The sequence below is a fragment of the Drosophila novamexicana genome, unplaced genomic scaffold (assembly GCF_003285875.2).
Source record: "Drosophila novamexicana strain 15010-1031.04,08,12 unplaced genomic scaffold, DnovRS2.1 tig00000485-arrow-pilon, whole genome shotgun sequence".
Lineage (NCBI taxonomy): Eukaryota > Metazoa > Arthropoda > Insecta > Diptera > Drosophilidae > Drosophila > Drosophila novamexicana.
In genome coordinates this window covers 4,387,193-4,401,382 of record NW_020824808.1, presented here as the reverse complement: position 1 = coordinate 4,401,382, position 14,190 = coordinate 4,387,193, and the positions used below count along the sequence as shown (strand labels likewise).

The window sequence follows — 14,190 nt, the reverse complement described above, 5'->3', positions numbered from 1 at the left end:
TTTGTGCTCTACCCAGTTTTCTTGTTGCACCCAATGAAATCTTTAAAATGTGTATAATTAATTGATTGTTTTTTTAGGATGCAGCCGATAAATGTAAACATATTTCTAGAAATTAGGTTAAGTGCAACATATTTTGTAGGTATATTATAATGAAAGTCGCTCAATTTTTAGATATTTTCACTTATCGATTAGTATCTGTCGATATTAAACCATTTTTAGGTAGCAATTTTAATCGATTCTTATTTAACTATCGATAAGCGCGATCTTTTATTTTTAAAATTATCAAGAACGATCTCCGATTAATGAAGTGATATAATACTTATGCATTTCCAGTACAATTTAAGGAGAGCTAAACAGTATATTATTAAAGAAAGAGTTACTTACAAATAATAAATTATAAGTAGGTGCTTAATATTACGACCGACTAGGAAAAAAAATCAAAAATAGTCCCAAATTCAATTCATTGAAATATTTTTCAATATAATAAAAATTGCTAATTCTTAATGAACAAAATTAATTTTTAGCTGTGTTTAAAGTAAGCTTGGAATTCATCTCTAAAAGCACTTTGGAAAAACTCTCTTTAAATATTTGTGCGGCACTCGAGAATTCAATGTCACGACGCCGAGAAAAAAACTCTGATGGAATAACAATTTGCGAAAGTATCAATGAATTCTAAGCGCGATGAAAATCGCTCAATGGCCGCGCTATGTGGATGAAAAATTTATGGGGAGAACGTTTTGCGACCGACAAACAAAATACGTAAAAAATTGCAAAATCAAATGAAAAACTAAACACGAAAACAAAAGAAAGCAAAATGAAATTTACGCGAGCACATCTAAAAAGCGAAAAAGTGTGAACTAAGCGTAGCTAAAAAGTAAAAATGTTGAACATTTTTTATTCGATTTTTGATTTTGGAGTCTGACAAATGTGTTGCATACTTGCCGGCGCAGCGTTTTGGCATCAATTTTTGATCGAGCAATGGCCACAGCGCTGGGTGGACAGCAGAGGAGGGGTATGGGTGCGAATAAACGAACAACGCGAGCAAAAGGCGAAAGAATCTGATTTTTATATTTTGTTGCCGTTTTTTAGGCGCCAGCAGCAGCAGCAGCAGCGACAGCATACCTGTGTGTGTGTGTGTGCGCGCGTGTCTGTGTGTGTGTGATTGGCTGGGATGCCTGCTTCTGTATGTGTGTGTGTCTGATGGGAGTCGCATTGAATTCGTAGTTATTAATGCGTATTGAAATGCACATGTACATGCATATATATCTACAAACCTCTTCCTTTCCATGCATGTGTGTATAAGTGGGCCGTGTGTGAGTGAGTTTGAGTGTATGCGTCTGTTTTGTTTGTATTCAAAGTCCACAAACGCCAGTCACGCATCGGCATAAGCCCATGCAAGTAACCATAGCAAATATGCGGGCTTTGCCCCCAAAAACCACCATACTGCCCCACTCCCATCTAACCCCGCCACCAACAAACCTACCTTGCGTATGCGATTGTGTGTGTGTGATTTTGACTGCCCACTGTGTTCGAATACAACAACACAACAAAACAACTAAAAAAATCTCTGTGACATGCAAAAAAGAAACAAAAAATAAAACAAACCAAAGCAAAATGCCAAACGTAGAACGAGCACACACACACACCCACACACTGACCTCACGCACACAATAATAAAACAAGGAAATATTACATCAAAATCCACTGACAGTGTTGCCACGTGGTGTTAATGAATTTTTCACACACACACACAAATGTTGCCACAGTTTTTCTAAAATGTTTTTATCCGACTACAAATGAAAATGTTGCAGCTGATGTTTGATAAGTGCTAGAATATAATCCTTTCAAGGTAAGCCAATTAGAAACAGGAAAAGATGTTACAACTACGTCTACGCAAATTAACAAACTTTCAAAAAAGGATTTAATAATTATATATATATTATATATTCATGAAAATTTGTATTGACCCAACAAATGCGGATCTATGCTAATGTTTTTTATTTAAATTACCTCATCTTAAAATAATTTTGTAACTTTATAATATACCACAAAATTGAAATTAAAAAAAAAAATAATTAGGCGTACACAAATCAATATGTATACTTTTGAAAACTTTTTAAAAATTGTCATTAAAATATTGTTAGTGCATTCTACATATGTACATTTTGGTTGGAATGCAGGCTCAGTTATCCTAGTTAGATTCTGTGATGTGGAACAATTATTTTGATTATTATTATTTTTATTTTTAAATTATTATTACGCTTATTATTACCATTGCGCTAACTTAAAGATCTATTGCCGCCATTTCAAAACTCAACCATTTTTTAACAAGCAATACTTTTCCTAAAATACATTATTGCAATAAGTGCTATACTGAGGCAAATGTATATATACATATAGGTTTGGAAGCATATTTTAAAGAACTCTTCGCTCCTGCCAAAATCCGTTTAAGCTGATAGACCCTATATTTGCTGCTGTGCTCAATAGCCTCAATAGTCTAACCCAATTCTCTAACACTAAAAACGGCAATTTATAATAAATAAATTTTTCAATGGCAACTCTACCGCCGCACAATTTTCCGTGTGACTCAATTGAAAAAAACTTAAAAAAAAAGAAGAAAATAACAAAATCTAAAAGCAAATGCAAATACAAAACACAAAATACAAAATCAAATGCAACAACGTGCAGGAGGGGCGATAAAAGTGGGCAAAAACAAAGCCAAAACAAAACGAAACAGTAAAAAATGCTGTTTTTGAGCGGGTCAGAAGTGCGGCGTGCGAGCGAGATGGCACGAGGAAAAAATTGTTTCCTGTGACAAGGAGGCGGTGGAAAAAAATGTTGAAGGGGAGGCTGCATGGAAAAAATGCACAGCAAATGGAAATGGAAGATGTGAAAAAAAAATAAAAAAAAGGGCAGTGAGAGGGGCAGCAGAGCAGCTGTAGCGTATGAAGTAGAAGTTGAGGCAAGGTTGCAATGTGGCAGCAGCAGCCACCATACCAGCAGGAGGAGGAGGAGGAAAAAAAAACAACTTAGGAATAGCAGCGACCACGACGACGGTGACGGCGACGAGCAGCAGACAAACGACGGCTGCAACGCAGCGGAAGGAGTGCGCTTTGTGGCCTGTCTGTGTAGAGGTGTGTGTTGGCCGGGGGGGTGGAGGGGTGGGGGGTGTACTGAAGTGAGAGCACGGGGATTGCTGCTGGCAGTTAAGCCACGAGATGGCTTAGGTCAGGGCGGAGATTGCCTGAGGTGTGCTCTGCGTAACTGTGTATGTGTGTGTGTGTTTCGAGTTGTGCTTTTATATTTTTTTTTTCCCCTGACGTAATTCGACGCCAGACTGATAGAGTGCTTCAAAATGCCAGCCGCGCCGATTGCCAACACTGCGCCATGTTTTAGCGTGGCCAGCGCTGCACGTGCGTAGCGTCAACCACGCAGCGACAAAAATATTGCCTACTTTAAAGCGCAACATTAAAATTTGTTTAAAATGCTATCGAAATTATAAATGATATACAAATAATTACAATTTTAATCACAATTGTTAGCTGCATAATTAGTTAATTTATGAAGCTGACATTTTTTACATGCCACTCCACATCACCACTCCGCCAAAACCCACAGAAAAAGCCAAAAGAAAAGACAAAAGCAAAACGCAAAGTCAAATTGCAAAGAGCTTTTCAATGCAAACAGAAAAAAGGGATAAAAAACCAGACAGCATCAAAGTCGAACAAAACAAAATGCTGGAAAAAATAGCAGACCATTGGCATGAGTGCGGGGGCGGCAACTGCGTTAGGTGGGGGTTGCGGGCCGGCTGCGAATTTGGGGGAGGCGAAGGCTAACACGACGCTGGCAGCGAAAAAATTCCATGCGTTTGTATGTCTTTATGTGTGTGTGCGCATGCTGCTTTGTGCGCGTGTGTGTCTGTGTGTGTGTGTGCGTGGGCAAAAATTCCCCTTTTTAAATTTTTTACACACACAATACTTTTTTTTTGTATTTTGCGCGTTTTTTAGAGCCCATCGGTTGGCTCCAAACTTGCCCCACACCAAATTGAGTTTGGGTCAATGTTGACGGCGACTGCCTGCCTGCCCGCTCGCCTGTTTGTTGTTGTTGCTGCTGCTCTTGTTGTTGTTATCGTTGTTTTGGCGTTGCTCTGTCAGGTGGCTGCGACGCTGGCAGCGCTGCTGCTGTGGACGGCGCAGCATTTGAATAGCGCCAGCAGCGACGCCGCCTATGCAACCGAATCATTTTTTTTGTTGCTTTTTTCGCTGTGTGAATGAGTGTGTGTATGTGTGCGTGGCATTTTTTTGCCCGTTTAGTTGGTTGCTGTTGTTGTCGCTGCTGCTTTTTTTTGCGAAGTTGCCGTTGCCTGTTTGTGAGAGCGTGTTGGTTGGCGCTTGCCCCTTTGCTGTGTGTGTGTGTGTATGTTGTTATTGTTGTTGTTGTTGTTGCCGCTGTGTCGGCCGGCGGCGGCCTTTAGTAAGCCAGGCCGCCACCCACACACACACAACTACATTATGCTGCTGCTGCGTTTTGGAGCGCAGTTGCGCTTGTGTTAGTGCGCGTTTTGTCTGTCTGGCTGCCACCTCGTGCCTGTCGATGCCGCCGCCGCCGTCGCCGCTGCGTTGCTTTGCATCTCTCTCTTTGTATGTGTGTGCGTGTGTGTGTGTGCACGACCCCCCGAAAATATATTGTTTCAGATTTTTTCATCATCGCTTTAGTTGAGTTTTTACATTGGTGACGGATCGTGCTTTCGGCTCGGCACGCGCGGTGCTGCTTCAACGAAACGACTCTCGACGCTCGACGCTTTGGACGCTCGCTGCTCGACAGGGCCAAAGCGCGCGACTTTCAGTTCAGCTGTGTGTTTTTCTGTGTGCGCAACATGTTCCTTGAGACGCCGCCAATAAAAGTAACAGCAGCAGCAACTACAACAACAGCGACAACAACAAGCACAAACACAACCACATCAAACAGCGGACAGCGTCTTCGGCTGACGTCGTCCTTGTCGACGTTGTTGTTGTTGCCACGACAAGGCTAAGAAAAAGTAGCAACATATACAACAACAACTAGAAAAAAAAATAGGAAACAAATTCAACTCGCACTTGACTCGGTTTCAGTTTCCGTTTCCGGTGCGCGCTTTTAGACTTTTTCCGGCTTCTGCGTTTCGATTCAATTGCGGGCTGTGTGTTTATTTATTGCTGCAGCACACAAACAACGTACTCGCGTGTGTGTGTGTGTGTGTTTGTGTATCTTTAAGATACGCGAACTTCTAATGCAGCGTGGCTGCCCGTCACGTGCTTTGGCGCTAAGAAGAAAGCGAAGCGACGCAGCAGCTGGCTTTTGTTTTCCTTGCCGCACACTTGCCTTTGTGTATGTGTATGTGTGTGTGTGTGTCTGTGTGTGCATATAAATAATAAATGTTCTTTACGGCGCAGCCAATGCTGGTAGGTGTGCGTGTGTGGGTGCTGCATATCAGCTGTTCTTGTGTTCAATATCAAGGTCACAATTACTCTCCGTTTCCGCCTTTAACTGGGCGAAACATAAATATTCCGACGGTATGAGAATATTGGTAAAAAATTCATAGAACTTAGGAATATTTCAAACAAATAAGCTCTAGAGTTCATAATATCTAATAGTACCAGCAAGTATTTCTTAAATTTTTGCTAAGCCAAATAGTATATTGGTTTTTTTTTAGTATCCAATTTTGTTACTCAATAAAATTATTAACCAAGGCTAGCTACGCTCTTGGTTGGTACATTCAACTTATTATTATCTGTTTTTTTTTTTTTTTTTTAAGAAAGTTTAGTGTCACTTCTTCTGATTGGCATTTAAAATGTACAATCTAGAATCTTTCAGAGTTACACGTATCATTATTTAACAATAATATATTGTTTAAAGAAGTTTTTCTGAAAAATTCTGTATAATTTTAAAACGTTATTTATGTTATTTTAACAGATATTTATAACATTTAAACATTCTATATATATAAATATTAAATGTTCAGGATATCTTATCCATATCTTATCCATAATTTCAAATCATTCATTTATTTCACTTTACTACGTATTTAAATTTATTCATTTATTATTTTATCTTCTAAGAATATTTTCGCATAAAGCCAGAGCTACATTTCAAACCAGTTCCAAATTGATGAATAACATTGATAAAGTACTCGGTAATCTTTTAAATCAAATGTTAAAAAATATATGTCAACAAAAAATTTAAAGCCTAAAATCTATACATTTTTCAGTACAATTTTTGACTAAGATCAAGTCACCTATAAAGAAGTTTTTAGATCCTTCCACTAGATTCAATAGACTGAAATGTAAAAAAACAAGGTCTAAATATGTCTGAGCCTCCACTTAAAAGTTTTTTAATATATTTAATATAAGCAAAACAAGCGTAAAAAGATCACATTTTATATTAATGAAATTGTGACATCGTACTTCAAACTGATATTAATATGCCTTATGGCTTTCCTTAGGCACATAGTTGACATAATCCCAGGTTCGATTACCCAGGCTCAGGCATAGGTCATCTTTTTCAAGCTGACTTCACATTAACTCGATCTGATGTTGCTCGCCTGCGTCTTTGCGACTGAGAGTTTTGCGGGAGAAAAAAACCATTCAAGCTTACGCTAATTGGGCAGCATAAACACCTGAAGCTGAATACAAATATGAGTCCTAGCCTGGGCTTGAACCTGAAGCACGCATGATCCAGGCTCGGGAATTTGATATGCTGAGAATATGCTGAGCAAGCGCCACACAAATCGCTGCACAGCCCGTTAATGAGACACAGCTGCGCATTAAAAGCCGTGCCACGCCCCCACACACACGCACAGGCATAAACGCATTCATAACAGTTACTAGAGGTTTTTGTGGAGCCTGCTGGCCACAAAATTTATTTGGCCAACGATCAGTTAATCAACGACAATTGTGGCGTTCACAACGTAACCAGCAAGAATTTCGGGCGTACGCTTTTTATAATTAAAATAATATATGTTACCTTTAATTAAGGAGCAGAGCAAAAATTAATTGCATATTTGAAGTGATGTGAAATTAATTAATGATTAGTGCAAACAAGCGTGACCCCAAATAAGGAAAAAAACGCGATAAATGTGAAATTAAATATCATTAAAATGAATAAAAATAATAATTAAATGTATTGAAAAAAATATTTGCACGGATCAAATGGCACCCCGCAATGCATTTTTCATTAACTTACAATAAGCTAAAAAAAATAAACATAAGCTAAATAAAAAACCAAAAAAAAAAAAAAAAAACGAAACGGAAACATTTTTGTGATGTACAATTTAATAAAAACAAGCTAAAAAGTAGTGTGAAAAATGCATTAATCAGGCAACAACAATAGCAAAAAGTTATGAATAATAAAAGAGCGGGCGAATTCTTTCCTTTTTTCAAATTTTTCAACAATTTTCAATTAACATTAAAAATAAATCTAGAGTCTGAGTCACGAGGGCAGGCCAAACCGCTAAATGTTAATTAGTTAAAAGCCCGAACTATGCATTAACCCGAACTTCAGCCCACAAACCCACAAACAAACAAACACACACATGCACATAAGTACATAAGAACATTCCCCAGTTTTTGCTGTTTTTTTGTATTTTTATTTGTTTTTTTTTTTATTATTGTTAATTCGGTTTTAGGACGGGGCCTACATTATGTGCAGCGTATATGCAGATAAGTCTGTATTAAAGCGCATACATATGTAACACTCACTCGAATTTATATACTGTTTTATATAACACTCTGAAAGCCATTAAAAAGAAGGAAGAGCCCATTTGAAATGTCGTAATTTGTACACAAATAATTATTTAGCTAACAAATAAAAATTGAAAGGAAAAAAATAATAATGCATCAGTGTGTATAATCTACATGTGTATGTATATAACCTCTGCCCCTATATTAAGTATGTATATATATATATATATATCGCATAAAATCGCACTCTTCTTTGCATATACCTTGCATACATACATACATACATGCTCCATTTGTTAGAAATATAAAAGTACAGCAAGGCTGAAATATTTTTGAAAATTTCTATTTGCTATAATATTATTTTTAGAACTTAAGAAAGCACTTTACTTTTAGTTATCTGTCATCCACATTCCCCCTACATATGTAAAAAATGCTGAGCAGCTAGGTATACATGTATGTAGTAGTATACCCGAAATTTTCAACAAATTTTCAAAAAATTCCTTACAATTTATCATTTATCAGATTAACGTTTAGCTGTAAATGTTGAGTATCTGGTAAGCTTTGCCATTTTTAACTAATTTATATTAGTTCATAAATAAATAATGAATCTGCAGATCTTTTACATATCCATAGTCTTAAATATTTTGCCAATATACTTCACCAAAATAAAACACAATTTGGCAAATAAAAAATAAATCAATTTGTGGCTTTATTGAAATGTTAACCTATAAAAATGTCATTCAAGGTCAATGTCGTGAATGACTAACGAACTTGCAATTCCATCTATACGCAAAATAAACAAAATACAGCCACGAGTACTCACAGACCGTTTCAATCATATCAAAACTCAACATTCACAGAGTTCACAAAAATAGTTGAAATATGCAACAAATAAATGAATTATTCGCTGCGCTTAGAAATAGAAAAACCCCACAAAAACAGAAAATATGGAACAATACAAATAAAAACAACGAGGACTTTCACCTGATATATACGCAGATTGTCTGCTGCTTGTCTGCGCTTCAATGACTTGTCCCACAACAAATAGCAAAAAATAAAAAAGAAGAAATAGAAAAAAATATTCAACAGTCAACAGCAGAGGGAAGCACATAGCGGATTTTTATGTGGGGAAAAAATTCTAATCGAAGCGCTCCAAAAGCGAGCAGAGAAAAGGCCGCATGGAAAATAGAAAATGGTCAAATTGAAAAAAACACGCTCCCGGCCACAGAGTGCGAAGGGGGGGCGCTGGTCGCATAAAATCTGAAAAGTCAAATGCGTGGCGAAAAAATATTTCCGCGTAGAAAAAAATTTAAAAAAATTCCGACGTGCAGCGCAAACGAAGCGATTGAAAATGCAAAATAACAAAAATAAAATAAAAAGCATAGAAAAATTGGTGTTAGATTTTGACAAGCACAAAAAATTAAAAATGACCAAAAAGGGAAATAAATTCTACCCAAAATTGCTGTGATTGGTGCAGAGAGCCGAGGCCTAAGCGTTTTTGCGGTCGCGTCTAGCAGATTTTTAAATTTAAAAAACCGTCACCTACAAAATTGGACACAAAAAAACCGATAAAAAAAGCTGTGCAACAGGCAGAATACCTTAACCTAAAGTAAGGATATGCTTGATAAAAACAAAAATGGTAAAACCTCTGCTGATAGATCAGACAGTTCACATTATCTTCAGTATAAAATACTTTCTGGTTTTTTTTTCTGGGTTCTACGTTATGTCTTCTGAATAGATTTCTTTTCAGTTAATTAATGTACATTAGAAATTTTATTTGTTTTATATATGAAATTTTTTCTATAATTTAAAAAAAAAAAAATACTTGTGTGCCTTGCGGTTATTACATCACTTATTTACTATGTGCAGGTAAAATATAACTTGCATATACATTTCTTAGCCACAAAATAAAAATCAATTGAAAGTCCACGGCTTAAAAACCTATAGAAATGAATAAAAATATAATTTGTAAATACAATACAAAGAAATAAACAACGAAATAAAATTAATAATTATAAAAATTGCCCACGGAACATTTTCTTCACAGATATAAAAATTGTGCTTAAAACTCATTTTAAAGACTTGTAAAAAATATATTCATACAATAATACTAAAACGGTTGAAATAAACGAGCTTAAATAAGAATATTAACACGAAAATGGAGGGCCGTTTGATTGAGTATCGTCCAATTGGCGGTGGCCTCGACTACCATCACAATTCCCCGCTAATTGGCGAGATTCCACCCTCTGGCGGCGACTACTCCCACGCAGTACATCGCTCCATAGATCATCTGCGCAACAGTTTGAACGAGCGCGTGGCCCTGGGACCCCTTAGCGTCTTCTCAAACACACCTGATCTGCGCGGCTCGGTGCTAAGCTATAGCCAACATCCGCAGCCACAGCAGCAGCAACCACAGGTGCCACAGCAGCCACAACAGCAGCAGCAACAACAACAACAGCAGCAGCATCAATATCACCTGAGTGGTGGCGGGGAGCCGCTGCATCAGCCCAAGCCAACTCTGGAAAGCAGCTCCACTCTAGCTATTGCCGACGGCAGCAGCAGCAGCTCCAAGCTGGTCAACGATTCCGTCGTAAGCAGCAGCAGTAGCTCTGCTGGCGCCGGCACAACAGCACCCACGGGATCGACACGTGGTCGCAAGTCTCGCATTTATCCGAATCCCAACCAGCACATTGTGGTCACCAGCAACAGCGTGGACAACGGCGGCATACGCATGCAAAACGCAACGATCAATGAACGTAATCCGAATTCTAATCCCAATACGAATTCCAATCCAGTTCCGACTGCAGTCAGTGGAAACGTTGCCAATGCCAGTGGCATCTCATCATCTACCAGTTCGCCGCATCACATGCCGCATGATGTGAAGGATACCAAGGTGAAGGCTTCAGGGTACCCGCAATACAAAGAAATTCATCTGGGCCAAACTCTAGTTAATTTTGACAAAAAATTGTGACTTGTGGAGTTCCCAATGCTTTTAGTGGCCTTAAACTTAATCGATTTCTATGCACGATGCTATTCTGGAGAAGGTTTACCTTCATTATTGATGAAAATAAAAGTAAAATGTACTTTTTCTTGAGGATATTATTTTTTTTTTCAAAATTTAGAATCTCGAAATTGGCCTTTAAATCGAGTATGCAAAAAGTTGTATGTTTTGAGAATTTTTTGATTTTTTTAAGGTATTGTATATATCTCTATTTTTGGAAAAATTATTTTTAATAATTGAGAATCCTAAAGGCATTTTTAAACAGTTTCTTGGGAATTCCAATCAAGATAAAAGTAAAAAATTTTTTACTTCTAACGAACCCAAGTAAATAACCAGAAAGAAGGGCTATCTTCGGCTTAGGATTTTGCATATATATGAGGAGTATAGTAAAACTAAACAAGTAAGAGGGTCTAGTCGGGAGCTCCCGACTACGGAATACCCTGAACCCTCTTATTCCAACAGCAAAAAAAAATTAAAAAAAAAGTTCCCTTGGCAGGGTTCGAACTCGCAACTGATCGCATTACTTGCTGTCGACTCTACTCAACAGCCACAACAGCAACAAAAAAAAAAATACTTTTCCCGGTAGGGCTCGAACTCGCGACAGACCGCACCACTTGCTATGCCTCTACTCATCACCAAAAATTAAGTACTTTTGGTAAAAAAAAGGAACTAAAATAGCATTAAAGAAAAAAGTCGCACTTAGAATGCGAAGTAAACGCGCATGAATGTGTGTGTGTACATATATACAGAAATTCTTAAAGCTGCTGCCCCATCCAATTGCGCAGTTGCATATAACTTTGTTATTTTCTTAACCGATCTTTATGAAATTTTCTACAGTATATCTTATTGTTCCATAGAATATTTGTGTATTCTGAAAAAGTCAATTGCATTTAAATTGTGGTTTAAATTGGTTGGCAATAAAAGTTGGGTTATTAAATTGATGTATAGCTCTGGGGTGGTAGCGGGGAGGTGGCGATAGGTATGAAATGAAAGATACTTGAAATATCTATAATATTCTAGAAGCAACATATCATGTTTGGTGGCTCTAGCTCTTATTATAAGTAAATGCCTTTCCTAAACTAGCTCAGTCGAAACTGTTTCGGTTCGAATGGGGAATAACATGGTTTACATGGATCATGATTTCATACCTAAAATAAGAATCGTTTAATAGATTTGCAATAATTGTGGTGCATTATTTAGTATAAAATAATGTTGAATATTAAATATGTCATTTTTTTAAATCAACTTTGATTTCAACGAAAAATAAACAATTGATAGCTTCAGCCGAGTGCAATGCAAGTTAAACAAAATATAAAAACATATATCCCAACCAGTCAAGCCACAGCCATGTCCGACTCTTACAATTTTCAAAATCTCTCAATTGCAGATCTTTAGCTCAAAAGCGGACTTGCAGCTGCACACGCAGATCCATATGCGTGAGGCGAAACCGTACAAGTGCACGCAATGCTCTAAGGCGTTTGCCAACTCTTCGTATCTGTCACAGCACACGCGCATCCATTTGGGGATTAAGCCGTATCGCTGCGAGATTTGCCAGCGCAAGTTTACGCAGCTATCGCACCTGCAGCAGCACATACGCACGCATACGGGCGATAAGCCGTACAAGTGCCGGCATCCTGGCTGCCAGAAGGCCTTCTCGCAGCTGTCCAATCTGCAGTCGCATTCGCGCTGTCATCAAACGGACAAGCCGTTCAAGTGCAACTCCTGCTACAAGTGCTTCTCAGATGAGCCCTCGCTGCTGGAGCACATACCCAAGCACAAAGAATCGAAGCATCTGAAGACGCACATCTGTCAATACTGTGGCAAGTCGTATACCCAGGAGACCTACTTGACCAAGCACATGCAGAAGCATGCGGAGCGCACGGACAAACGGCCGCCCATTGCGCCGGGCAGCGCAGCAGCTGTTGCCGCTGCTGCTGCCGCTGCTGCCGGCGGGCAGCAGAGCAATGCATCAACAGCGGCGGCCAGCAACACGCAGCATCAACGCAACAATCTGGTGTTGCCACCCGTTTCAATAGCGCCTAGCGACAACAGCTACTGGCCAAAGGTAAGTCCGGACTCTGCAGCTGCAGCCAATGCCATGGAGGTTATGCATCAGCAGCAACAGCAGCAGCAGCAACAGCAGCAGCAACAACAACAACAGCAACAACAGCAGCAGCAACAACAACAGCAGCCGCATCACCACCACACGCAACTGGGCGTGCCACCGCAGCAGCATGGCCCGCCCCAGCAGCAGCAACAGCCGCAGCACCATCACCCACAGCAGCAGCAACAACAACCACCGCCCCAGCACAGCATGGAGGCGCACTATGCCCAACCGACAGCGCCCAACAGCAACCAGAGCAATGGTCATCCGCCGGAGCAGCTGCAGCCGCATCATCGCATCATGCCCGACCCTGTGCGCGAGGATATTGGTAAGTTTCAAGTTCGCAACTTTCAAATTAGGAACAACTTAGGCAATATTGTCCATCTGCAGTAACCACTCCCAGCACTGTGGGGCCGTATGATGCGGCATCCATAACGAAAACCACCAGCAATTCGGCCTTTACGCCGATCAACTCGATGCCGCCGCACCTGAACTCACTGAGCCACCATCCGATGGCGCAGCGTCCCTATCTCTATGATGCCATCAGTTTTCCCAATAAGAATGTGAACCAGAATAATGCCAATGCCTTTCCCAATCAGCTGATCTCGCTGCATCAGATACGCAACTATGCGCATCAGCCGGCGGGCCTGATGGCCGGGGAGCACCTGCTCGGCGTAAGCGTCGGGCCTGGCAAGGATAAAGGATAGCTAACGTCGTATTTTTAAGTTGGCCACGCCCCATCTTCTTAAGTTATTGTACTTAGCTACATATTTGATATAGTATATATATGTATACAATTATCAGATATTTCGTTAACCGCCGATTTGTATGCAATACGAGCTGAGGCCCGTTTAATTAGTTTCTATTAGGAGTGTCGCGTATCCTGTACAGTATTAATTTGTAGTTAGTAACTCTTAGTGCGTACTATGACCTAGGTTACATATATATATATATACACAGTTCTTTTAAGTTATATGACGATAAACAAATCTGTAAATTGCCAATTATACGTATTATTCTAATTTAGCTACACCGTCCAAATTAATTTTAGAACTCAATTACTGATTGAAGTTCCTAAGGGAACGAAGGAACTATACTTTGTGTGCATTTGCTGGCTTTGTATAAATAGGAATGCTGGTTGAAGCTATTTTAGAACTTGCTTACATATTTATATCTGTCCGATTTGTTTAGTTCCCTGGAGAGCGTCAAAAACTCATAACATGTAGTTTAACATGTTGTTAATGTCGATCTCTCTTCCTGGTGTTCATGTTGAGCTTAAGCTTACAAGGTGGTTAAGTTACCTAGTAAATTATTGACATAAGGATTTGCATACTGCAAGCAAGTTCGATTAATGCTTTTCATATTCATAT

General features: G+C 39.1%; 1 protein-coding gene across 2 annotated transcripts in view; it reads left to right on the top strand.

The window, feature by feature from the left end:
• The window catches only part of LOC115761647 (zinc finger protein rotund), a 41,864-nt gene extending 28,337 nt beyond the window's left edge, over positions 1-13,527 (top strand). Inside the window, exons 1-3 of one of the 2 annotated variants that reach the window (XM_030703483.1) lie at positions 9,874-10,608; positions 12,104-13,148; positions 13,211-13,527. In XM_030703483.1, the coding sequence (XP_030559343.1) occupies positions 9,874-10,608; positions 12,104-13,148; positions 13,211-13,527 (2,097 nt within the window). Of the gene's footprint in view, positions 1-9,873; positions 10,609-12,103; positions 13,149-13,210 lie in introns of those variants that run through there. The other variant, XM_030703482.1, reaches the window with a different exon arrangement.
• The last annotated feature ends 663 nt before the right edge of the window (positions 13,528-14,190 follow it).